The sequence below is a fragment of the Mytilus trossulus genome, chromosome 13, assembly GCF_036588685.1.
Source record: "Mytilus trossulus isolate FHL-02 chromosome 13, PNRI_Mtr1.1.1.hap1, whole genome shotgun sequence".
NCBI lineage: Eukaryota > Metazoa > Mollusca > Bivalvia > Mytilida > Mytilidae > Mytilus > Mytilus trossulus.
Genome location: NC_086385.1, coordinates 26800911 through 26828844, shown reverse-complemented (window position 1 = coordinate 26828844; position 27934 = coordinate 26800911). Strand labels below are relative to the sequence as shown.

Below are 27934 nucleotides of genomic sequence, written 5' to 3'. Positions count from 1 at the left end.
AGAAGGTAACATACTGTCTACCACAATACTATGTGTCTCTACAATTAATATGTCAAGTCCCGATTCTATATATGAAATGTGAAACTTCAATGTGTTTTCTTCTCGTTTCAGAAATGTCGCAACTCCTCGGGACTTTACCTTCGTTTTCCCAGCTTCGAGGGAAGCCGAATGATGATTGGATTGATCGGATGTCACATGTCTATACAACAGTGATCTTAATCATCTTTACGGTTGCCGTCAGTTCCGGTCAATTTTTCAAAGATCCGATACAATGTTGGCATCCGGCAGAATTTAAAGGCTCTATGGAATCATACACTACTTATAACTGTTGGGTTAAAAATACGTATTATGTTCCGATGTATAATGAAATCCCTCCAGATATCACAACTCGCCAAGACGCTGAAATAACATATTATCAATGGGTTCCATTAATATTACTGTTCATGGCGTTGCTGTTTAAGCTTCCGAATGTTGTCTGGAGAATATTTAGTGGTGGATCTGGTCTTAATTTAGATAAAATTGTTGGTCTTGCCGAGGAGTCACAATTAGGATCACCAGAAGATCGAAAAGAGACTATCAAATTTATTGCTGTTTTTATTGACAAATGGTTAGAAGCAACTAAAGAAACAAATTGGAGTGTTTTGAATAGAACCAAACAACAATGCTCGCGATACCTGTTTTTCTTTTGTAACAAAAAGGCGGGAAGATATTTGGTAACCCTCTATCTTTTTGTTAAGGTCCTGTACGCCTTAAACGCCATCGGACAGTTATTTCTCTTAAACGCTTTCCTCGCTACCAGATTCAATTTTTATGGTTTTGAGTTTTTGGAAAATCTTTACAGCAAAAATCCATGGAAGGAATCGCCAAGATTTCCCCGGGTGACTCTTTGTGACTTTAAAATTAGGTTGCTGCAGAATGAACTTAGGTACTCAGTACAATGTGTCCTACCAATCAACCTTTTCAACGAGAAAATCTTTATTTTTATATGGTTTTGGTTGATTTTCATTGCTTCTTTGGCAGTTTTTAATCTTTTCGTGTGGATTTACATTGCTGTGCTTAAAGCCGTTAAGATACAATACTGCAAAAAGTACTTAAAAATTAACAATGAGCTTCATACTAGCTTTGATAAAAAGCTATGCATAAAGTTTGCTGAATATTATATGCGTGATGATGGCGTATTCATGCTGCGGCTTGTGGCAAAGAATTCTACTGAAATGGTAGTCTCCGATCTTGTTAAAGAGCTATGGATGATGTACAAAAACAAGCAGAATACCAAGAAGAATGACAATGCTAAAGAACTGATTCCAGAAGTTAAGGCAAACCTTGCATAATGAATATTCATATTTTAGTTATTTGCATATGAGATACGTTCAGTGCATGCTTGTAACTTGTCAGTTAATAGAATAATAAAGGATAAGTTTGTTTTGCTGATTAGGAAGTGTATAACAACAAAATCGGTTACCAGGGATAATCAAAAATGACAAAAACTTGATTCCAGATGTTAAGGCACAATTTGAAAAATGAATATTCATATTTAAGTTGTTTGCATATGAGATACGTTCAGAGGATGCTTGTAACGTTTAAGTTTGTTTTGCTAAATAGTATATGCACGACAACAACTTCTGAGCAGATTACCAGGGGGGGAAAGGCCAAAGATTTTACACACTATGTTTTAAGGCCAAAAATTTAAAATGAATATTCATATATACTTTTATATATATTTGAAAATATTTGCATAAGATATACAAACAGCAGATGCGGATATAGTGGGTAGGGATCCCGTGCCCTCTTTTACAGGAAAGTTTTGGTTGGTTATACTTTGTATAAGGTATCACTAAAGCGTGACGGGAACGGGGCCTCTCTTAGACAGTCAGTGGGCCCCCACTTGTGAAAAATCTGGATCCGCCACTGCACAATGCAAGCTTGTAACTTGTAAGTTAATTTTGTATTTGCTTAATAGACTATTTACAACAACTAGCAGATTACCAGGTTAGTAGTAGATAAAAACTGTTTTAAAGAAGAATAGCGAAGCAGTGAAGAAATTATAGTATCACAAAGTTCAAGATGCGTCTTTCTATGCTCATATGCATAACAAAAATAAAAAAGTTGAAATTAAATTAATGCAAGAAATTCAAAAATGCAATACTTGACGTAATCAAATGAGTTGTCATCAACTTGGAAGATGGGTCTTGTAAAAAGGACAAATAGAAAGTGTATGTAATATATAGACGTTTGGAGATGAATTCCATTACATTATGAATAGTTCACATTTTAAAGAAGAGAGAAAGAAAAATTATATTTTAAATATCTTTATTGCAAAAAGTAAAAACCCTGATAGGTTTTTATGCAAACATAATACACACATAAAAAACATACAATACATGAAAAAGAAGCCTTTAACAATTAATTCAATAAAACAAAATGTATATAAAAGACTGGCTATAAAGCCCTCGCACGGTTGTTTAATAGGACAGATATGAGCATCTCATAATTTTTTGCACGTTTATAAATAAATAAGCGATTGAGATCCTCATGGGTAAATTTTGAATCGTTTTTTGTTTTTTTTTTTGTTTTGTTTTTTGTATATTATATATGTTAATACTTGTGTTTTAATGTAATGTTTACGTATTTCCTCTGTACCTATGTAGTTAGTTGGTGTTGAGAAAAGCTTTATTAATTTATAAATCAATATCAATTTTGTTTCAGGTTACAAGGGACGTAATTAGGAGTAAAAATCGATTATGTCTTTATTTTCGGATTGACTTATCTCCCTTCGTACACAAAAATTGCCTGGGATCGACACTTTTTTTAAATCTGTGAGTCATTTCAAGCTCCTAGATCAAGGAAGAATTGGTCATGGAACGCCGCAAGAAAATGAACTCCTTTTTCTTAAATATCTTTATTTTCCTAGAAAACTGTTACTGTTTTTGAAAATTATATTATGCACTATAGTTGAACTTAGTGGGGAAAATAACGCGTTATATGGTCTTTGATCTGAGATTAACTATCAGCAGAAGTCCAGTCTAATGGACTTCTGCTATCAGTGAAATGCACAAAATAAAGTTTATGATATAATCTTTTTTATATATATAATATAATAAAAAAAAATCAAAATTGGGCTTACTTGTTACACTATATAAATCTATATTATATATGTTAAATTGAATCTGGGATGTTATCAAACGGAAATGATATTATATGGGGGAAGCTATATATTATACCAGAGACATATATCATACTTATTTCTGAAATCACTATATATAACAAGAGTTCCAAACTTGTTCATTGTACTATTTACTGTAGTTAGATTATTGTGAATAACATATATATATATATAGTATAGATATGTGAATTTCATTATAAATATTCATCTACTTATTTGTTTTTTGTGAAGAAGAAAAAGTATTGTCTTTTATAATGTTAGTTTATTTCTTTTTTTTGTTTCATTTTTTTCCGAGTTTGTTATCAATATAGACGGGACAAGCCCACTTATTGCGTAACTAAAAATTTGTTTTCAATTCTAACAAAATGGTTTCAGCTTACATTTGCCGTCCATTTTAAAGTTTTATTCAAATAAAAGTCAACCTTTTACAAACAATTACACATTCCATTGTTGAAATGGTAAAGCAATAACCATGTTAAATTACAACATACATAATTATTCATAACAACCTTATCATGTACGTCACATTTAAATGTCAAAATGGTGAAATTGCCAAAAGGCTCATGAATATTCATTAAAAGACAAAGACTGTGTCGAGCATATGAAATTTTTCAAATAATTTCCTAATTTTCGAATTTTTCTAAGGCATAATTATACTGTGTCCTAATTATCCTAATTATTAGATATTTATTAAGTAAAACTGGCATTGTTACGGCCCCCTGTGAGTGGTCACACCTTTTTTCACCTGTTGATTGCTCAGTGAACCGTGTCATTTGACACCAAATCGGAGACACACCAAATCTGTACACATATGCGTGGTTTATAGAAGTACACAAATAATTTCGACGGTAAGTTTGTTACAGTATATTTATAGTTAAAATTAATATTGTATATGAAATTAAAATAATGAACTTGCTGAAAGTGGGTTTTGAAAAGTGTACCTATAGATTTGATCAGGTATTTGTGTTCAAAACAACGATTCGGTGGTTACAGTTCAATCCAAACAATTTTGTGATAAAATTTAGTGACAACATTGTTGAACAAAGTTTAAAAAAATCACTCACTCCTCCTGCTAACATTTATTATTTGTAAATTTATCTATAAAAAGTATGTGTAAATGTGTAATTACATCATATTTATATTCAGTATTTTGTCTATTTGTCTTAATTGAACATTGAAAATTGGACAATTTATATCATACTCAAAACACAAAACTTTTGGCGTTTTTTGTTCAATTTAAGTTTGCGATAGCGATAATTTCAAATTTGAACGGCAAAATACAATGTATTTTACTTTAAAATGCATTTTTTATTCTTTTAGTTCCAATATCGCTAGTCAATAGAATAGGCCTTTGATACTTTGGTGTTTATATGCAAATTAAATTTTTAAAAACATGTATTTATATATATTCTTGCCATGTTTTATCTCGCAAAATTTGTATTGTCCGTTTTTATACGTGATATTTTAAGTGTAAATGTGATGCAATTTGTTCATTGCCTTCCACTTCAAATATTATCTCCCTTTGACCGATGATGTTACCAAAGACTCAAAGAGGGGGGTCTGGTTTTGATTAAGATTCTACTGGAGACCTATTGCGCATTATATAGAATTCGTTCCTTGCTGTCAATATCTATAAACATTGACGCACAGTTTATATTAAATTCAGATTTATTTTTTAAGAGAGGCTTTATACTTTTATTTTTCCCTTCTTTTTTATTTAATAATATTTATTGTTTTCTTGGTGACTTTAAAATAAAATAAAATTTAGTCTACTGTCCTCCTTTGTTATTGTTTATCTTAAAACGTTTGTCTTTTCCTAAGTGTTTTAATCTCTATTAATTTTTCATTTTAAGCCTCTTATTTTCAGTCCATGATAATATAATCCTCAAAAGTCTATAGATTGATAAATTGTTTATATTTTAATTGCTAAATAAGCTATATACAAACAATGAGACATAAATGTTAGATAACATTTAACTTTTTTAATTGTCATGTCTCCTAAATTTCCTTTAACAAAACAATAACTGTAACGCTAATACCTCTTTATTTTTAATGTAGATAAACTCCATGGAAACCCAATTGATAAAAGTAATTTATTATCCTAATGTAGATTACAACATGTATATATTCAATCATTTATGTATACATGTACTAGTGTTTTTTAGCAGACCATTTTGTTTTAATAGTGAAAATTACGTAACATATATATTCATTTGACATTTGAATTAGATAAATACAGAAAGTCGATTTTGACGACGAAACAAAACATTTGACATTTTGAAATAAATATCAAGAAATCATTATAGTGTGGACCGATCTCTGTCTCTTAAACGTATTCCCAAAAATTTGTCTCGAAAAAAAATTTCTGTTTAGAATCAATGTAGATCTATTGTTGATGTACATGTTACTGTTCATTCCATTTTTGGAAAAACCCGAAGACAGCATCCCTTATAGCGAATACACAATTGATATATGGACGTATGATGGTCTGGCAAGACGTCCTTTCTTTTTGTATCATATTCTGTTTTGCCTTTGCTTCCCCTTTTTTGGCCTAGTATTATTCACTATTGATTGTACTATTGCCCATATCAATTATTCCCTATTCCTTATTTTGCCTGCTTTCGTCTTTTAATGATTACTTTATCTCCCCTTTCACTCAGTGTTGGTTCCACGTCATTTTCTATTCTGTTAACAGGGTTAACCCCATTTATACCCTGTGTTTTATTGCTCATAGTCATTTTCGTTTTCTTATTTCAGAGATGTCTGAACTTCTTGGGTTTGTACCTAAGATATCGAAGCTTCGAGGGAAGCCGAATGATGACTGGATTGATCGGATGTCGCATGTTTACACGACCGTTGTGTTGATCATCTTCACGGTTGCTGTCAGTTCCGGTCAGTTCTTCAAAGACCCTATACAATGTTGGCATCCTGCAGAATTCAAAGACTCGATGGAAGCGTATACGAAGTACCATTGTTGGGTGAAGAATACCTACTATGTTCCGATGTATGACGAAATTCCGGAAAATATTTCCGAGCGTCAAGATGCTGAAATTACATATTATCAGTGGGTTCCATTGATTTTGCTTTTCATGGCTTTCTTATTCAAACTTCCGAATGTTGTTTGGAGAATTTTCAATGGCGGATCTGGACTTAATTTAGATAAAATCGTACATTTTGCAGAGCAGTCACAGCTTGGAAATCCAGATGATCGTGAAAAATCAATTAAATCCCTGGCAAATTTTATGGACAAATGGTTAGACTCAAACGTTGAAAGGAACTGGAATGTTATTAATAGAACAAAACAACAGATCTCGCGTTATTTCTGTTTCTTCTGCAACAAAAAGGCGGGAAAATATTTAGTAGCACTTTACCTTTTCGTCAAGGTTTTGTATGTTTTTAATGCAATCGGACAAATATTTCTCCTAAACGCTTTCCTTTCAACTAAATTCAGCTTTTATGGTTTTGAATTTTTGGAAAATTTAAACAGCGATAGACCATGGAGAGCTTCACCAAGATTTCCTAGAGTTACCCTATGCGATTTCCAGATTAGACAACTCCAGAACGTACAAAGGTTTACCGTACAGTGTGTTTTACCCATCAACCTTTTCAACGAGAAAATCTTCATCTTTATTTGGTTCTGGTTGATCTTCATCGCCATTTTGGCTGTTTACAATTTGTTCATGTGGATTTACCTGGTTATGCTGAACGTCAACAAGACACAGTACTGCAAAAAGTACTTGAAAATAAATAACTTACTTCATACAAGCTTTGACAAAAAACTTTGCGCCAAGTTCGCAGAAAATTACATGCGTGACGATGGCGTTTTCGTTTTGCGAGTGATCGCTAAAAACTCTACTGATCTAGTCGTTACCGACCTTGTGAAAGAGCTGTGGGAAATTTACAAAAATAAACAGAGCACACGAAAAAATGAAGATGTCAAAGAATTGGAACCAGTCGCCAATGGTGATGATGATGACATTAAAAAGCCTCTAAATAATGAATATTCATAACATTGTCACTAAGTGACTCATTTGCATATCCATAGTCTTCCAGACCAAATGGTTCGCGGACCAAGAACGCAGATGTTAACTCTCGTATTCGTTGCATTTTCATGACTTGTTAAATTTTATGGTGCTTTTTAAAAACAATGCCAGAATAGCTGAGTTTGTGATAGCGTAATTTTACATCTTGTTTTTTTTTTATCTTTTAAGTACAATATTCGTTGTTGGTAGTAAACTAAAAAGATGACACGAGACCGAAATATGAAGTTTTCAAAGTAAGAAACGAACTTCCATGATTCATCCAGCTTTTTAAGTGAAAACTTGTACATGTAGTTGTTTTAATGTGAATAGCAAATATTAATTGTTTTGTCACTGGCTAATTTAGAATCAGATAGTGTCATTGGCGTGTATATACTGTTTTATAGATTACATGCGTTGCGTAACATTAGGGACTTGTCTCTTATTCCATTCTTGATTATACATGTATCATTTGTAAAAATATGAATGAAATGTATCATTCCAGATTAGTGTTAAATCGGGCATTCCAATAAATAATTAAAATTGTTAATAAAGCATGTTTCTGTTGTATTTTTGAATTACCACCGAAAAAAACGGACGACACACCACGGCCACACCTGTACTCCTATCTCCCTCGCTTTTAACATGTTAAATTATCGAAAATTACATTTTTTTTTAAGTTTTTAAACTACGCCCAGTTTTAGTAAATCCTGAATCCATTTCCGTAATAATATATACTGGTTCCCTGTCGACTTAGTATCTGTTTGGCTCTGACAAATATATTAGACAACCAGGATGACTCTGGTACCCGTATGTTCAATTTGAAAGGGAGATAACCGGTATAATAACCCATATAGGTGGATGAACAGGTGGATGAACGTCTATGAGAATACAACACACAAACATATTTAGTTCAAACTATGAAAAAAACAAGATGTTATAAGCATACATACAGACGGTTAACATATGAATTTACTTAAGACACGCATGCAAAGACTTGCAATGATATACCCGTAACAAATTATTGGAATCTTACAAGAACTTCAATCTAAATCCAAAAGTCATCCTGAACACGCATGAACTATTTGCCACTGGACTTTAAACATCCAACTATCAATCAATAAATCCAAAAGTGGAAGCAAAACTGTAAACTATAGAAATGAGTAAAATATATAAAAAAAATCGAAATCAGAAAGATAGTTAAGAATACGGCGTTTTCCTAAATTAAGAGTGACAAATTTCTACATTTTATGAGAAAGAGTATTTTTTTCACTTGATTTGATCAAAAGTACCAAAAAAATCTAGTATGGCTTTAAAAGATGGACTGACTGTTGTGTTTACCGCCACTTTCATCACTCTTGGCTTTATTATAGGATTTGTTATAGAAGTATGGGTCCTAAGAGGCTCAGGGAGTCAAAAACCTTCGTCAAGAGAACCGGCAAATATTTTCTTGAAAAACAGTGCCTCGATGGATTAGTGGTCAAAGCAGTCAAACTACAGTATAACTAGCTGAAGTATTCAACAGAGGTTGTGATTTCGAACCCCGCTCAAAACAGGTGCGCTCGATTCTTAATCTTTTTTACTAGTTTTGGGTTTTTTTCCCTACCGAAGGTCGTTGGTTCTGTTCCGACACTCCGACTTCCTCTACTTACTAACACAAAACAACACAATAACGCTGAACGTGGAGTTAACACCATGCAATCAATCTGGAAAAGAAATATTTTGGATACTAAACTCTTTAGTTTTTATTATTGTGTTTACCGTCCGTTGGGTGATATCAGAAGTCCATTACAAGACGTCTATATATAGCTAGTAATCGACTACTGGCGATATCTAAATATAATTTAGTTTGCCCGAAAATTTCTACATATACATAATTAATAACTCAATGTTTTAGATCAATCTCAGTCTCTTTTGTATAGGTTGACACTGGTCTCGAGATCTTTTTTCAGTCTTGCAGTTAAAGATTTTTGTCTATTTTTACCAGGTAAAATTCGATTATGTATCGTTCGTTTTTCGGTGAATTTTATTCACATCCCCCCTTTTTACAGAAGCTTCACGCCTGTTTACGGCTTTAGGGTTCGGAAACATATAATTTCACGTGAATAATTATAATTCATTCAAAAGGAATGATTTCTTGTAGTAATTTCACTGAATTCATGTTTTTTTGTGACACAAAATAATTTTTAAAATTTGCTTCAATTGGGGACAAATTTTTCAGATAAATATTTTTATAATTTAACCTTTCCCCGTAATTGATATATTGCATATTATGCAATGTAGTATGTTAAAAACTGACACATATATGAATTGTAAATTAGGAAACAGCTGTGGAATGCAAATTAGCGACATTATAATTGATGCCATATTGGTCATTATTTGTTTTCGATTATCTCCAGCGGCAAGTACTACATGCATGTTCAGGATTATCGATAACACATTATCTATCGCAAATATACACGCTAAATTATAAGAAGAAAAACCAAAGGTTTCGTTTTATTGTTACAAAAAAATGTGATTTATGATAACCGGTCGCTTTCTCATTGACGGACATATTATATGCATATATTTTCTATTCTTTATTTTGAAACAGGGCAAACAAAAAAATGTAAGTAGAATCTGAAGAAAAAAATATATAGAAAGTCCCTGTTTCAAGGAACGGTATTTGTGGGTAGGGGGGTGTTTTTCGCAAACACAATCTACTTTTGATCTAAAAAAATAAATGAAATTTAATGTAAAGTTGTAAAAATAATTTCGTGCTGGGTTTGATATCAACATTAAATTATTTCGGCTAGCGTGAAGCGAAACAGAAGTCAGAACAAAACAAAAACCAATCTCATGAAAGTTAGATGGAAGGTTCCCTTATACAAAGACACCTTCCCATTATTGGTCACTAACCCTAAATGAATTTTTGACATGTTACTTCAATTGGTTTTGTCACGTTATAATTAAGGCAGTTGTCATTCATCTCTTAACTATATCGCCCCAAAAAACAACACAATGAAATCGATCAAAAATCGGCTTCAAACACAAATACACAAACGTTGTTTGTCCGAAGGCTAAAAGTAACGGACGGTCATTTGAACACAACAGGATAATTAGATGTATCTGGGGCTCACAAGGATAATTTTCCTCCATAATTAATATTATTAATATATTCTACGCATTTATAATAATATTTCTAATTCACTTATACTGTGACATCGGGGTACATATCTTAAGAATTACTTGAATTTTTAACATTTTTAATTGGGCGTTGATTGATGTAACACCACCTACGACTAATTTACCCTCATGTCGATCCTTCCAGATGGGTTAGCGTGGTGGACACAAATTAAGTGCGTTTAATTATAAACAAAGTCAACACGGAAAAGTTTGTAACAAAAATGGGGTGTTTTCATTTATTTGGAAGAATAATTTACGCTACATAGAGGGAACCTAAAGACATGACTGGGTAACGTACACACTATTTTTATTATGTTCCTTCTCATTGTTCGTTTTACTGCAGGACTAATGGTATTTTTATGACGGAAGTGAACGTGACCTTTCCAGTGACAAGATCAAAAGTCATCGTTATTAGATTAATATCTTATCAATCATCTAAAAATTCCATGTACGGTATTTTGATTCGATAGCATAAATTAATCTGTAACCATGTTTACACGATGTTCCTTCAATACCATCACACGAAGAGCAAAAAGTATTTCTGAAGCGAAGTAGATATGACTGCATTGCTTTGTATACCCTGTAGATAGATATGCTACTCTAAAAGGATGTTTAGCAAAAATTCCATTGCGTTTAATGGATGTCAAACTTTGAGGGCTGATATATTTGTAGAAAATGCTAAGAAGGATCTGACATTACCAATAAATCGATTTTTGTTTACTTCAGTCAAAAGTTGTGTTGTTTAACTTTTTTGGGTAGTATCGGTTAGAAAAATAAATTATTCAGTTCTCGCAACAGTAAATTAAGAGCCTTCAGAGTCCATTGTTCAATATGGTTGTAACCTCTTTTTTACTATTTTTTTAACCATCTTCATTATCCATGCTATTTAGCAAAAATAGGGCTTTAATGATTAAAATGCACACCATGTGTCCTAGCTTTGCTAATAAGAACTAAACCGTGACTTTGATTTACTTTCTGTTCTGGATGATAATAAGGACATATCAGCCAATGAAGTGTCAAAACACAACCTTCAATTTTATGAAAATGTGTATTACACTGACAAAACCCGAATTTCCCGAAAGTTCGTCCATGTCGTCAAAACAGAAGTTGGAAAAAAAGAAGTTTAAGATCCTAACAAGCAAACGGCTTGAACTTGTTTAAGTTTATCAACTTCGATTACTTCTCGCCTAAAAATGCAGTTGAAAGTAATTTATTTAAATAAAAATCGTCGCATTGATGTACTACTCATTATGTGTTCCCATGGTGAGAATGGTCGATGTCAGTTTTCTGTATTTCTATCGGGCTAACCCCAAGAATTACAGCCCTTCTAATGGACAATATCCTGCACTTGATGTAGACCTTATAAGCGGTTGCCCTAAGCAGAATATATCGACTGGATTAAAAGGGCAGCATTCAAGAATGATTTCACTTGAATGGACTGAACAACAGAAACTCGGTTACTCTGACCTTGAAAAATACCAGGTCAAGGTGATACACACTTTCACAATAAAATTAAATTGTATTTCAAAACCCATTGTATATTTTCGAGTTGTTACAAAACTTACTAAGATCATCTACTTTGATATACCTTATATCTCAAATTGACCACTGCAGCTGTCGTTTAAGGCATTTAAAATATTTTGGAAGAAGTCATTAACTGCAAAATAGGTATCGGTATTATCCATTAAAATATTGATGACCAAAACCTGTATTTAAAGACAGCTTTGATCTTGAAATTAAGATGTCAAATGTCGTCATGTTCTCGATTAAATTAAATTCCTTAAGGTCAAAGACAGGTCATATTATAACCCTAATATTAGTGATAAGGATTTTGAAATTCTTTATCTTGAATCCCCTCCACTACAATGGGGATCGACATAAAGGTTCAGTCAGTTGACATAAAGACTCCTAGGAATAAGCTTATACTCATTTGTTTTGTGCTATAAGTTTTGCTTGTCACATTAGCTTACATGAGGGAGGGTAGGAGGGGTCCCGATCCCTAATTCCTGGGCTTAAAAACATAAAATCCCGAAATCCCGGGCTTGAAAACACAAAATCCCGAGGTCCCGAAATTCAAAAACAAGAATTCCCGGATCCCGAACGGGTCAATTCTGAAATCCCGAGCTTAAAAACACCCGATCCTGGAGTCCCTATAAAGGTCCTATCCCTACTCTTACATATCCATACATATGTAAGAATATAGCTTGTTGTTCGGTGTGAGCCAAGGCTCCGTGTTGAAGGCCGTACTTTAACCTATAATGGTTTAATTTTTAAATTGTTATTTGGATGGAGAGTTGTCTCATTGGCACTCACACCACATCTTCCTATATCTATAGAAATCATAAAGAATAACAAAACTAAACGGATTTTCATCAGGGTCGGATCTTGTCATTTGAAAACTAGGTATGGTGTTTGAGGGGGAGAGGCATCAAGAAACAAAACAGCATTAGAAATGAGAATTGTAAAGTGTCTTTGCATGTACCATATACGTATACCATGGTTGCAGATTTGTTTAATTGAATTAACTTCGTTTGTTTGTGTGTTACATATTTGGTTTTTTTTTCGTTTTTTACATAAATAAGGCCGTTAGTTTTCTCGTTTGAATTGTTTTACATTGTCTTATCGGGGCCTTTTATAGCTGACTATGCGGTATGGGCTTTGCTCATTGTTGAAGGCCGTACGGTGACCTATAGTTGTAAATGTCTGTCATTTTGGTCTCTTGTGGATAGTTGTCTCATTGGCATTCATACCACATCTTCTTTTTTATATTTACTGACCATTGTGTCAAATTTATAGTTTTATATGTTGTTCTCCACATCGACATGCATAAAATTTTCCGTGACACAAATTTGAAAAATAATTGAACTTGATAGCAGGAGGAATGTAACCTCGATTGGTGCTGAATATACGAGGCGACAGATCACAAATCATAGAACTTTTGTCTATAGAAGGTCAAACGCTGTTCCTGCGAAGCTGTAAATTTTGCAGAATAACCTTCATTATATATAATTTAATTTATTATAAATGTAATATAAGGACTTCCCAATCTTTTCGGTTACTCAGGGGCTTGTAGGTGCATTCACATGTAAAAATTGTTTTATATGTAATACACTTGTACCACAGATTGATAATAGTTACAATTTGTCTGCCTTAAATTCAGTTTTGGATGTTTTATAATGCTAAAGTATTTATAAGGACTATTTTGCGTGTAACAATGTTTGAGTACCAGTCAAACCAAACAACACACATGTAATAGCTATTGTTAACACCAGGAAATTGTGAACCTCAAATTATGTTTAAGTTAACCCTCGCATTCGAACGATGTATATAGATGAAATACAGAAGGGTTCTGCAAGTCATTTTTTTTTATCTCAGCTTTACTTCGAGTCTACTGTCGAGGAGTGAACCAGGGTCCCATTCTACTCTGCACCGTCAAACTTTTCTCTTGTCTTGTTAAGGCATTGACCTGAAAATAAATGGACCGTGTTCATTAAACTTGTTCATGGCTGAGCATGGAGTCATGTTTTAGGGGGGAATATTCAGAATTTTCAAAGTTGAAAGGACGTGATTGTAATTAAACATGCGCTATAGTGGTACATACACAGCTACTTTTGCATATGTACTATTTCTGTACTAAAATTTGTAGTACTGGAAATCTACTTTTAATATGCAGTAATATTTTGTTAATATTATTGTAATATTCAGGTACCTGTATTTTACAGTACTTTATTTGCACTTGAAATTTAGGTACTACAGATTTTTGGTTACTACCGTTACATCTCAGCATTTTGAAAGTTTTTCTATTCCAACTCTCTTAAAGTTATGATTTTCAAACAAGGAATATGGTATTATTTCTGTACTAAAATATTTAGTACAAATCAAGTACTGTAAAATATAAGTACCTAAATATTACAATAGTTTTAAAGTAAAGAAATATTACTAAATATTAAAAGTAAATTTCTAGTACTGCATTTTTTTAGTACAGAAATAGTACCTATGCAAAAGTAGATGTGTATTGTCAAATATATATTTTTAACGGAAAAATACATGTATACCTATATAAATCTAAATTTTTATCTATATTCTGGTGTTTTGCATGTGCATAAGTGTACAATCCCCGTCCCCATTTAGCTTTATTATTATTCTACATGCCGTATTTGCTGGTCATCAAATAAAGCTTAGACAAACGAACATCAAACATTTGACTTGTTTAGTAAATGAAAAGAGGCCTGTTATTTTATCCCACGGTGACATATTTGTCTTGTTTTGTTACCCTCGTGCTATTTTTATCACTCCCATTCTATTCAAATACTTTATTGACTAATAATCATACAACAATATGTATTTGTGTCTCTGGGTTTATATCATGTATTTGACTTACGTAATTTTGGAGGGGGTATTAAAGGAAAACGATCCTTAAATTAAATCCAATTTCTTTATGTGATAATACCATTGAACTTTTATAATAGGACCCTTGTTTGTGTCTATGAGGAAAAGTGATAATCTTCATTCCTATGGTATTTTGAAGAGGTTGTAAAATCATAAAGAGGTCTTCGTTCACGTCTTTGTGGCGTAACATTGCGTCAACATCCAATAGATCTCCTTTATAGAGATAGATAAGCTTTCTCAAATTAATGATAACCGAACCGAAATTGGTTTTGAATTAGAAAGTTCAAGCGATGCATCAATAGAGCTCTTTATTATTCGTTAAACCATGTCAGTAATGGTTAGACGATATTAAAAAAGGTAAAAAGGGGATAGTTGCTAAAATCTACGTCATTTTGGTCTGCGGTGGGTTGTTCCCTTGATATGTATACCACATCTTTTTTTCAAATAATAATTAAAAGTAAATTACCACTTCTTCATAAACTAAAACAATAGCTTGAATTCCAAGGTACAGATCATTGGGATATTACTAATCCGAATAATTCAATTCCTCCCTTTTTATCAGATTTTTTTTTATCGATATGGAGAATAGATTTTCTGTTTCTTTCTCGACTAATATAACATGTGAAGAACTCATTATTTCTCAGCGATTAAAAGAAAGACATAATTTAAAAATTTACACACCGCCTGTCAGGACACGTATTATATGTATTAACGTTAAATACACATAATATTTGTTTACATTCGATTGTGTGGGTAAATATACTAGGTACAGTAAAGGTATTACTCAAGAAGATAAAAATTTTGACCCGTTCAATTTTCACCTGTCGGAAATGAATTTATGTTAATAGTGTCATCAAAATGTGAGTATACTTTCAGAACTTTTTATATAAATATTATGTGTATTGTGTTCATAAAAAAAAGTTAAAATTGAAAGATAATGCCATAATTGGACATGTATTTGGAAACAGAAACGTACTTAACTTTGTAAATTGGCGCGCACTCTCGATATTAACATAATATTAACACCGTTTTCGTATAAATACTGATTCAGAAATATTTTCCACTTTCCAAAACTTACATTTAATTATTTGAGTAGTATACATGTAGGCGTTTTGGATATTTATTTTCAGGATATGCGTCGTATTAATGTTATTTTCTTTTGCACTTTGAACTCTAAATCGGAATTTCCCTGGATAATCGATTGATATCAAAGCAACAGATTACTGCTTAATAAACTTTCTAGTTTCTTCAAATTTCCCTATATATTATGACGGTTTTCAATAAAGGTTAAATTAATGTATATAATCGTATGATCTCGTATAAATTTGGGATTCTGAAGCTTGATAATTTTCCTGTTTTGTAAACATATTATATACTATATTGTTAGATGATCAGCATCTATTCATCTTTGTGGATAAAAGGGGGAGTGGTGAAGCATTTTGAAAAAGAATATTCATATTGAAAAAACGGAGGTATTATTAGAACCATTGATAGACTATCGAGATTGCAAACAAAAAAATAACCAAAATTTTAAAAATAAAATATAATATTTTATTGATAAGCATACACGCTTCTTAATGAAGGACGTACCTTGACCCATTTGGTTTACTTTTATGAATTGGTAATTTAAACATGTTTATTTCTAGTAGATTGGGAAACAAGTTTTGCAACTTATCTTAATCCCTTTCCACTTTTCGTGTTCGAGTACTGCCTAGTAGCGACATTAGTCTGCTCTTTTTTCGAAATCTACAAGAGTGTCTTTAACGTGCAAGACGTGCAAGAGATATGTCTCTCTCTTAACACGATTAGCCATTTATCGCCCCCTTCAGACGGACTATCATCGTTTCCTCAAGACCATACTCGCAAATGGGGTCAAGGAAGAGCCGAAAATTCAGTCCCTGCAATTTTCTCCCCAGAACGGGAATCGAACCATGAACCCTTCTGTTAGTAGTCCGATGCACTAACCACTACACCACGGCCTCATACCACATCTTCCTATATCTATTATTAAATCTGGAATCATTGGTGCAGATGTATGTCATTTCAGATGTCATGGAGATGTCATTAATATGTCACGGCAACATTGACATATTCGACTGTAAAATTGTTCATTTCGGCCTACACATATAATGTCAAAACAAACGTATATGTGCTAAGGCCTTACTCTATCACATATTAAATACTAGTAGATATTCTAAAATATATATGTAAAAAACTTCTTGTAGCAAAGTATCTTTGAAAACATCTTGTAGCAATATTAGTGTTTTTGAAAAGCACTCATATTTAAAAATTTATTGAAAATGTCAATAATGTCAAGACGTTTAATTCAAATATGTATATATGTAAAAATGCATCTACAATCATTGACAGGTCCAGGGAGGGTGTCCGGGGGTTGGAACCCCCCTTTTTGGACGGTCAATGCATTTGAAAGGGAACATATAGTTGGAACCCCACCCACCCCCTTTTACTCTTGGTTGGGAACCCCCCCCCCCCCTTTTAAAATGGCTGGATCCGCCTCTGACAATTATCATGATAATATAAATGATATATCAAACTTTGGATATCGATTTTAAATAATAATTTTTGGTAGATCTAGAATACTTTGTTTCATAGTTGAAGGGGTCACAATATGGCCTATCATACGTCCATTTTTCACAAGGAACAAAATAGGAAATACAATTTAATTTTGGATCCCCATTATTAGCCCACCCGACATGTATCATACCCCACCTGATTCATCCTACATATGACGCTAATCTGTCCATAGTGTTCTGTCGAGAAAGAAGGGAGGTAGACCAATTTACTCAAGTGTTCTGAAACATATGCATTATTGCCCCTCCCCTTTTTTTTTATAAATATCTTTTTTTTATAACAATTTGCAAGAATGAAAAATTCACACTTTTGATCAACTTCCAAATTTTTCACCACGTACTATCCATGCGTATTTGAATGGTTGATAATAATATGTGATTTAGAATTAGGCTAATTTTAGAATATTGGAAAATTATGATAACCGCCTTACATGTACAACTGATCAACGAAAAATTCCCATACATGTATAACTGTAAGTGTAAATATACTGAAGATAAAATTTGACACGAACTTGATTGATTAAGTGGGTGAAAAACGTCAACTTATGAAAATCTGTAGTGAGAAATTAATAAAACATTTGAGGCTCCAAAAGGGCATTCAAAATTTAAAATTACTTTAAAAAAGTTATTAGTTTTTTTTTAAATTGAAAGCCTCGATTGAAAAGCCACTGAAAGTATTCCAAAGATCAGATCATATACTGTAGTGTACTACCCTAATGTTCGCAATTTTAAAAAGTGAATTCAACCTTATTTATAGATTGGTTATTACGCAATGATAATTTTTAATATAATCTAATTTGTAAACTAGTGATCTTTGACCCCGAATGAACCCCATGGACAATTTTTGTACCGATTAGATCACCAAACCGCTGTTTCATCATATTAGAAACCTTAAATTTAATTTGTATACAAAGAAGACGTGACCTGGATACCACTGTGACATGTAGGTATTCATTCTTATTTTAAAATTTGAAATATTTAAATTTGTAAAAAAGATCAAAGGGGATTACATTAGCCCGTAGAGCATCAATACTCTAAAGATATTGAACCGTGGGAGTTTTGACATTTTTGTATAAAATATCAATAAATGTATCCGTGAAGATGTTAGGTCGTGTGAAAGATTGGGTGGGGGTATTTTTTTCAGATTTCTTGTGAAAAAAGGTCAAATGAACTTAGATTTTTGCCAGAAATGATATATTTAGGGTCATAAGTGACTAATCGATACCAAGGCCGGGGATCGGAGAGCTAGTCTAGTGAAATTAAACATCAACATGGGGTATTACAAAAAAAAAAATAAGGCATATCTCACACCACATATTCCTAAAACTAGATTATTTTCCACACTTTGTGTCCCCCACCCCCTTTTTTTTCCATGTTAAAGATGTTGAGACATTTATGCTGACCCGATAATCCTTTTTGATGACGTAAGATGTTATATTGTTTTAAATAAAAATAATTTAAAAAACGTGGGAGTCTGGCATTTAATTTTTGTATACAATTTAGGTTAATGTATCCGTGAAGATGTTGAAAGAGGTCGTGTGAAAAATTGGGTGGGGTGAGTTTTTTTTCTCAGATTTCGTGTAAAAAGGTCAAAGGAACTTGGATTTTGGACAGAAATTATGTATATTTAGGGTCATAAGTTACTAAATCGACACCAATGCCGAGGGGGAGGAGTATTTACATTTTACACGGGATTTCAAAAAAAATTTAGTAATTATCACATGGGATGAAATTCCAATGAGTTAAACAAAATTATAATTCTTTAGCTTCGTTGTACTAACCCCCCCCCCCCCCTCCCCTTTTCTAGATATTAGAACGTGGTAGTTTGGCATTATGGTATACAATACTACTACATGTATATATCACAAAGAGGGAGGCCGTGTGAAATATTGGGTGGGTGTATTTAATTTCAGGTTTTGTTAAAAGGTACAAGAGAATCTTTCAAATGAACTTAGAAATTTGACTGAAACGATATATTTAAGGTAAAAAGTGACTAAATCGATACCAAGAACGGATTTAGTTTGGGGGATGGGTAGTAGTTACTTTATACACCAACATGCAGTTTCATAAAAAAAAATTATGCATATGGAATGAAATTCAAGAGAATGAAATACTGAACACTTCTTCGTTGTATCCCCCCTTTTTTGCTCTTGTGTTCAAGATATGGAGACACAGATTTAAACCGAGAATATCGTATAATAATAGTGCTAAATTATATAAATAAAATTTGTCTTTGAGTGTCCAGTTTTAGGGGCGAATTCGTGATTTTTTCAAAAGCAGCGTAATTCCAGAAACGCAATTTTTGGACTATTTTAAAAAAGCACCATTTAAATCGTGAAAAACATGATGTAATATATTTCTGGCGACCAAACAAAGGAAATATGCCCTCTACAACTCTCTCTTTGGTTCCGCCAATGCTATATAATTGGATTGATGGCATTTAGACAATGAAACTTTCCAAATTAATTACAAAAGAATCTAACATTTGATCTCATAAAACTAAAATTTTGACATTTTGCAAGTGCACCTATATGTTGTTTGTGCAGTTTTATCAAAACGTTCATCTTACAAGGGTGTGTTGACAACGAACGTCGACGACTCATCGCGTCGTCTGACCTTTTTAAAATAAGTTTTTGGACCATAAATCGTTGATAATATTAAGTTCCGGTTGAATGGCTATCGAAGTGTGTGTATCATACATGATTTCTCAATGTACATAATGTGAGGAGATTTAAACTCTTTCCTAATACTACCGTATTTCGTAAGACGATTTTGATAAAAAACTAAACCACAGCAAATAATTAGGAAAGTTTAAACACCACCGATGTGAGTATTAAATTTTGATTTGTTACGAATTAGTTATTAATTCATTTTGAATGTATTCCGATTTGTTATTTATGACCAAAACAAAGGTAAAATGTGCGTGACCTGTTTACAAAGGCAATACACTAATTGAGGTATTCGACAGACGACATATTCAAAACAATATTCTAGAATGTCAATGTATTGTTAAAATATGTGTTTACACTCGTTTTATTTATGAATTCTTGTAATTTGTGCTGCCCTTTGTGACCTTAGTACAGATCGACACAACAATTAAATGTGTTTTAATCCTAATTAAGCCTCGACCCTACCATCTCCTTGCCGGTTCATTCTTGGTCAGCTATTGTCTTCCTCAATCCTATTATGTACCCTTGTAACTTTTTTGGACCGACATATTTGTTGCCTTTACTTTGAAACTGTCTGTCTGCATGGTTTCAGTTCGATAAATCTCCTGCATTTGTATTTGTTTTTGCTGAACTAGTTCGAAACAGGAACTTGCTATGCATTTTTGTTTGGGATAAATTGAAATCAGTTTCCTTTATGTTATATCTTCTGTTCTATCTTGGTTTTTACATAGCTATAGGTTAACTAACCATCTGCTTAAAACTGATTAACCAAAACCAAACATTTATTAAAAAAAACTGAAACTCTTCCGACTGCAGCAATTTTGACCTTTTGCGGATCCAACCATATTTAAATGGGGTTTCAAACCCAGGGTAAAGGGGAAGTTCCAACCATATATCCCCATTTAAACGAATTGACCGTCTCAAAATGGGGGTTAAAACCATCGGAACGGAAACCCCTTGACCAGACACTGGTTGAAAGTATGGGAAACCTGTTAATATGTTTAATTATCTCTATACCTTTGTAATTTGATTTGTGAGAATAAAGATATATATATATATAATAATTGACTGAGTTATTCAAACTTCAGGATCAATCGTTTTGATCATTGTACTTCGAAAGACCAAAGTACTGCAGAAAATGGACTATTAAATGACATAGCCCACAACACACCTATGTGTCTAATTAATAAAAGTGTGCATATTTCATTCTATTTGTATAACATCCTTGTTTGTTTATTATTGTGTGTCATCAACCCCTAAAGGTAGAAATGTTCACATGCATAAAGTTATTCTCCCATATTTGTCTTTGTTAAATTGTCATGTTTCGAAAGATGTACAGAATTAATCAAGAAATACTTGGCATGGATTAAGTGCTACCCTGTCCTGTCACGAATAGGTTCCTTCAAGATTCTTAAATATGTTTTGAACACTAAATAACAAAATTATGGTCTTTTGAAAACGAGTTCTGATCTTCTAAGAAATGGGGGAGCACTTTCTTTCAACTGTCAAATTTAAGGGAATAATTTTCTTTGCCCTTTTTATCAAATCAAATTATAAGCATTGGTGTAAAATCCACCATATTATCATTTACAGACATAGTAAATTCAAAGTTCACAAACATTCACGTGATATAATCATGCATATAATTAGATATTTTGGAGGAGGTGATACATTTGTTAATTATTCAATCAAAGTGCATGCAGTTAGTACTGTCAGTTTTCTTGATGAGATTATGATAAAACATTGAAAAACAAATATAAATATGTAATAAACTCAAAGATTCACATATTGTAGTGTTTCTTGTGAGCTAGGTTATTTCTTAATACATAAAAATAAAACCCCTTGAACAATCACATTAGTTATGTCATATTTGTTTAATGTAAACATAAATGTAAATTACTCCTTATTTTAACAAGAAACCGAATGTAACGTAGTATGTTTTGGTGGTATTACACATAATTATAGAGCGGATATAAATAAGATTGTCTGTGCAAATAATCTTGAATTTCGGTTTCGTTGAAAATTTCATCAGTGCATTTGTTTAAGTCAATAGTCATGATAGTAGCCCAATCTTTTGTTAGTGAATTTTCCAGAAATTGGAAAAATGTAGATTTCGCGGAAAATACCCCCCCCCCCCTTTACTAGGGACCAATCACACAAACAATCAGCTGTATAACCCGTATAATTCAGTCCGTGCCCGTCACAGTTTCACGGTTTCGACTCATTTCGAAACATTAAACCAAAACAATTTGCGTTCAGCCAATAACATTAAAAATCAAGACATCCACCAACATATTTTTCGTGTATTCTGTATGTGTACGTGGAAGGCACCAATTCGGTAACATTGGATTTGGCTTTTACTCGACAGGAATGATGGGTAATAAATAAACAAAATTACAAGAAGAGACATCGAATTCTTAAAACAATTAACACACTCCTCGTAACACATCAATTGTACATCCTTACACACTTACAAAAGTACATTGTGAATTTCTACTTAGAAATGTAAATTTAAATTTGAAAGGAAACACTTTGAAAACTTGTACTGCTGGTATTATAAAGTGACAAAAAAGATTTTCTGCGTTTCGTAATGACACTTGAACATTTATTTGTCAAAATACTAAAGTATTTGTCTTTTTTTGTTAGATATACCCTAATGTTGTTACAAAGCTGTGATATTGTTTTTCTTACATTATTGCAAGACTGGTTTTAAATTGGACATGTAAGAGGCTTTTTTCCTATATCAGATTAGTATAAATAATAGTATTATATGAATATAATTGGTTTTTCCCCCTAATTGGCTGAAACCAAAGGTAATCCCCTTTTATAAAACATTATATTCACTGTGTACAAAATCACGAGATGATATTATAATAACATATAAGATTTGGATTTATCATCCCAGAGATATCATATTCACACTCGGCGTTGACCTTATATCAAATCTCTTGGGTTGATAATTCACATATCAACCTCATTAAAAGTCAATATTTGTATGATATTTTTAATTATTGTGCACATATTCCGATACATGAATGGATATGCTAAAATACTGCAAAACCCCGTTGCCTTGATGAAAAAAAATCTCGATTCCAAGTAGAAACGAGGTATATTTTCTATATGACGAAAACATCTAAGCATTTTCCATATTATTAATATAAAAAATTCCAAATAGATTTTGCGGGAAATCACGGGTAAGTTTTAGGATTTTTTTTCTTTCTAGAGAAACAGAATTAACCTTAAATAAGTGTTTTCTTCTTCTGTTTGCAGGGTTGCAGATATTTTAGGGGCTGTGCCATCAATCAGCAAGCTCAAGGGAAACACAAGCGATGATTGGATCGACAGAATAAGTCATTTATATACTGTGTTGATATTGGTGGTTTTCGCCGTTGTAGTTTCGACTGGGACGTTTGTCGGTGATCCTATACAATGTTGGTGTCCGGCAGAGTTCACGGACGCGTACGAAGAATATACAAAGAGTATGTGCTGGATAAGCAACACGTATTACGTTCCAATGGGAGATACAATTCCAGTAGATTTGAAAACGAGGCAGGATAAAGAATTAACATACTACCAGTGGGTACCTTTAATCTTGATGTTTCAAGCGTTGTTGTTCAAGTTGCCTAATTTGATCTGGAAGATGTTTCATAGTGCAGCTGGTATAAGCCTCGACCGAGTAATTGATTTTGCACAAGAAACACAATGCAGTTCTCCTGAAGATCGCGCAGACGCAATCGGAAACCTTTCAAATTACGTAGACAAATGGCTATGGACTTACCAAGAATACAAACATAATAAGTTTGTCAAATTTCGTGCGACTGCTTCTAAATATTTCTGCTTGATGTGCAACAAGCGAGGAGGGACATTTCTAACAGGTCTTTTTATTTGCGTGAAGTTCATGTATTTAATCAATATTATCGGGCAGTTTTTCATACTAAATGCCTTCATGGGAAGTGATTACAACTTCTATGGCTTCGAAGTCATAAGTGCTATTGCAAATGGTGAAGACTTCCGGGAATCTGCACGCTTTCCCAGGGTAACGTTGTGTGACTTCCGTATCCGGCAACTGAACAACTTGCAGACATGGACAGTACAGTGCGTATTGCCCATAAATCTATTCAACGAGAAAATCTTCATTTTTATTTGGTTTTGGCTAGTGTTTGTTGCTTTTCTATCTTCATACAGCGTTATAAAATGGATTGCTTTCCACATTATGCATAACAATAAAGTTCACTACATCAAGAAATATTTGAAAGCGCAAAATGAACTTCATACTGCTTTTGACAAAAAATTGTGTGTTCAATTCGCACGACATTATTTACGAAATGATGGAATCTTTTTAATGTACATGATTTCTAAAAATAGCACAAGTATTGTAGTGACAGACTTGATCGCTGAACTCTGGAAGAAATTCAAAGCGCGACATCAACAAGCGAACAACATTGACGAAAATGATCACATGGGTAACCACCATGACGATTCCACTCTGAAAATGGGTGAAAAGGTTGATTAAGGCAAGAAAAGCGTAAATATTATAGGCAAATTTAACCGTAAATGTCTCAAATAATGCCTTTTGTCGCCAGAAGCACGCGACGATGTCAATATGTCAGTGCCAGTAGCCAAAAGTAGAAATAGATGGGCATTGAAATGAAGCAATAGATTTACGCATGTGTAAAATATTTTATTTTCATTTAATGGTGCTATGATGTATGCATGTTAATTAGCAATACATAATGTTATTTTGTATCCACATTTATCATTTATATTTTTTTTTAAAGCAGTTAACTTACATGGCTGCAGTTTTAACATTAACATTATTAAATGACATGAAGACATACATGTGTGTATGATAAAATTGTTTTGATTGTATGTCTGTCGCTAGTCTTCCATTTTGAACTGCATCGAGTAAATGTTGTAAAGCAGCCATTTTAACCTTACAATTATTTAAATTTTTCGATGTTTTTTTAATTGTATGTCTATCGTTTGTCTTCCATTTTGAACTGCATCGAATTAATATTGTGAAGCAGCCATTTTAACTTTACATTTGTTAATTGTTTTCGATGAGGCATCAATAACGAACAATACTTTTATCATTTTGAACAAGAAATGATTATTTTTCGCTAATATTTAGTAATTTAGTTATTTTTCGGTTAGATATCCCGGATGTAGGGAAGAGGTATTCCGAATGTCAGGAAGAGATATCCCAAACATAGAAGATGCTTTACCATGTTTACATTCCTGTACATATTGATATAGATATAGTTTATGATTTTTTTCCATACATATCATTTTGTACATTGCAAGAACAGATAATATAGGTAAAATTATTATTGAAACAAATATGCAACAGGTTTTGTTTAATAAAATAATAAAATTTCAAATATTTTACTTATTGTTTACTTTGGCTTAATGATGAATACTTGATATCTTGTAAATTTTTATTTTACTGGTAAAACTCAGGTATTACTTTTTTGCAAGTCACAGTAACATGTGTATGATAACAATTTGTCATTGTTATCGCAATAACATGACAAAAACTATAAACAAAACCCAAAAGTAAGCTATGTACAGTAGAACTGGTTAACTTATGACTGCTGTATTGTTCTTTCGGTTCACTCAAAAGGACCCGATCATTATATTACGTCTAAGAGAAGCAAAAGATATCAAAGGGATATTCAAAACTCTTTAAGTCGAAAACAAACTGACAATGGCATGGCAAAAAATAAAACCAAAAGACCGAAAGACATACAAGATGACACAAAACACAACAATGAAAACTAAAGGGGAGATTTCAGATGTTCCCTAATGGTAAGCAGATCTTAGTACACATGTCGCACCCGTCGTGCTGCTCATAAGGACAATTCAAGTTATCAGTCTTTTCGGGACGGGAATGTGGTAACAACTATTGGGGCATATCAGTCATCATCTATGAAAGAGATTCTGTCAACAATTTGTTTGTTTTCATCTTAAACAAAATAATTATAAGAGGTTTGTCGTCAGAAAAATATATTTAACATGCACTTGAATTAATAATAGCCTATAAAATATTCGTAAGATGGTGTGTTGTGCACTTAAACGCTTTATATTTTTGGCCTTCAAAACATATGATCATGAAGGCACATGATGAAAATGATCCCTAAAACACGTGTTATCCCCATGAAATGTACATCTTTTCTTTTTATTACCACTTGGTAGTGATGAAACAAGAGTCTTATGCAAATGGTACCATTCAAACAGTAACCATAGTAAAACATCTTGTTTGTTTATTGTTAAGATGATTAATGAGGTGCAGTAAACAAAGATTGGAACAACTATAGTAACTCAATGTTGTCCTTAATTTGTCTAGGTCTCTTGTGCTAAAATAAATGATGTACCTCATACAATGTCGATCAAAGTTCTATTCATCCCTTTTGGTTTTTGTTCTTTTAAACGGTTTTAAACTTGGTTATCTATTCCATGTTCTGCTAAATATGGTTATGCGTGGAACGTGTTGTATTTAACCATTATATTTCTCACTGGCTGATGGAAGGCAACACGTTTATAAATTACACCTTTAAAAAGACGAGAGTCAGATATGTACTTTTGACACTATGGTATAAAATTAATAAATTTAGATTAGAGCTCGAGTATGCATTACACTGACCAGACTGTCCTATGTTTTTGCAATTCTCTACACACAGCCTTAAAGGCAATAGTTTATAAGTTCATTACTAAGTATTAATATATTGTCATGCAAGGATAAAGTATATCTAAAATCTTGGTAAAGTTTGTGTCGTTTATTTCCCACAGTAAGGAGTATGAATCCTTCATTGTTCATTTGTTAACCCGTCTATAGTCAATACAAAGCCTTCAAAATGAAAAGTTGTTTGTGACTAGGAAAACGACAGTTTATTACTGTTTAGAAGATATATGACGAACTTTATAAGACAGCATCATAAACTTTAGTTTCTGGGAGGAAGAAAAACATCGTATTTACTTCTTCTAGTAACTTTAAGTTATTAGATATGACGGTGCTCGTTCATTTAATCATGTTGTGTCAACATCTTGTAAATCTATGCATATGTGGCGATACCTAAGAAAATACCAAAGTTTGGCAAAGTAAGATGAATAACTACGATAATCCTGCCCTAATATCCAAAAGAGGGACGAAAGATACCAAAGGGACAGTCAAACTCGTAAATCTAAAACAAACTGACAACGCCATGGATAAAAATGAAAAAGACAAACAGAAAAACAATAGTACACATGACACAACATAGAAAACTAAAGAATAAACAACACGAACCCCACCAAAAACTAGGGGTGATCTCAGGTGCTCCGGAAGGGTAAGCAGATCCTGCTCCACATGCGGCACCCGTTGTGTTGCTTATGTGATTACAAATCCGGTAAATAGTCTAATTCGGTAGGTCAAATTCATGAAAGGGAAGGGGATTGTAGTTACGACGTAAGGAACATATCCGATATCATTTGTGAAAAGACGTGGATTTTAACAAGTTTTATATTTATAATTCCATATGTATATCACCGAACAAAAAGGTTAATATACTAATCAGTTACAAATTCTTAATATTATCTTAACTTTTTTATATTGCGTATACAACAATTTACGTAAGAACATTTTCTTGCTGATAAACAAATATTTATTGAAAAGATTGTAAAATATTTTTGTTTACACAAGAGTTATTTTATTGCGAATTTAAATGGACTTTCAAAGGATATGAGCTAATGTATACCTAAATCATCCCACGAACCGATGTAACTACTTAATATGTTTATCATAAGTATACATATATTTCTGCTCTAACGACTTAATTGAGTTCCCATGTTTCATTCAAAAACCACACCTGCGTAAGGGAATGTATATATACGAGTACTGAAACGACATTGATCTACAAAATTTACAAAAGGGGGGTTTCAACCCACATATTCTTCTTTCGT

At 32.7% G+C, this 27934-nt stretch overlaps 3 protein-coding genes across 6 annotated transcripts; all 3 read left to right on the top strand.

Annotated features, from left to right (window-relative positions):
• The first annotated feature begins 113 nt into the window (after positions 1-113).
• LOC134694921 (innexin unc-9-like) lies at positions 114-1423 on the top strand. Its single transcript, XM_063556030.1, has one exon. The coding sequence runs from the start codon at positions 114-116 to the stop codon at positions 1329-1331; it is 1218 nt and encodes a 405-aa protein (XP_063412100.1). The 3' UTR covers positions 1332-1423.
• A 2319-nt stretch (positions 1424-3742) lies between these two features.
• Positions 3743-7739, top strand: LOC134695086 (innexin unc-9-like). Its single transcript, XM_063556277.1, has 2 exons — positions 3743-4011; positions 5921-7739. Exon 2 carries the CDS (start codon positions 5923-5925, stop codon positions 7171-7173), a length of 1251 nt encoding a protein of 416 aa, XP_063412347.1. The 5' UTR covers positions 3743-4011; positions 5921-5922; the 3' UTR covers positions 7174-7739.
• A 2690-nt stretch (positions 7740-10429) lies between these two features.
• On the top strand, positions 10430-25384 carry LOC134695145 (innexin unc-9-like). Of its 4 annotated transcripts, none has more exons than XM_063556343.1 (2): positions 10430-10636; positions 23267-25384. In XM_063556343.1, the coding sequence occupies exons 1-2, from the start codon at positions 10629-10631 to the stop codon at positions 24507-24509; spliced, it is 1251 nt and encodes a 416-aa protein (XP_063412413.1). In that variant the 5' UTR covers positions 10430-10628; the 3' UTR covers positions 24510-25384. The 4 variants fall into 4 exon arrangements, with proteins under 4 accessions (XP_063412413.1, XP_063412415.1, XP_063412416.1 ...); XM_063556345.1 differs by lacking the exon at positions 10430-10636 and adding an exon at positions 15405-15596; XM_063556346.1 differs by lacking the exon at positions 10430-10636 and adding an exon at positions 18136-18270.
• Positions 25385-27934: the final 2550 nt, after the last annotated feature.

Excerpts from the sequence above, each read along its gene's own strand:
- LOC134695086 (XM_063556277.1), top strand. The coding sequence starts at position 5,923 with ATGTCTGAACTTCTTGGGTTTGTACCTAAGATATCGAAGCTTCGAGGG.
- LOC134694921 (XM_063556030.1), top strand. The coding sequence starts at position 114 with ATGTCGCAACTCCTCGGGACTTTACCTTCGTTTTCCCAGCTTCGAGGG.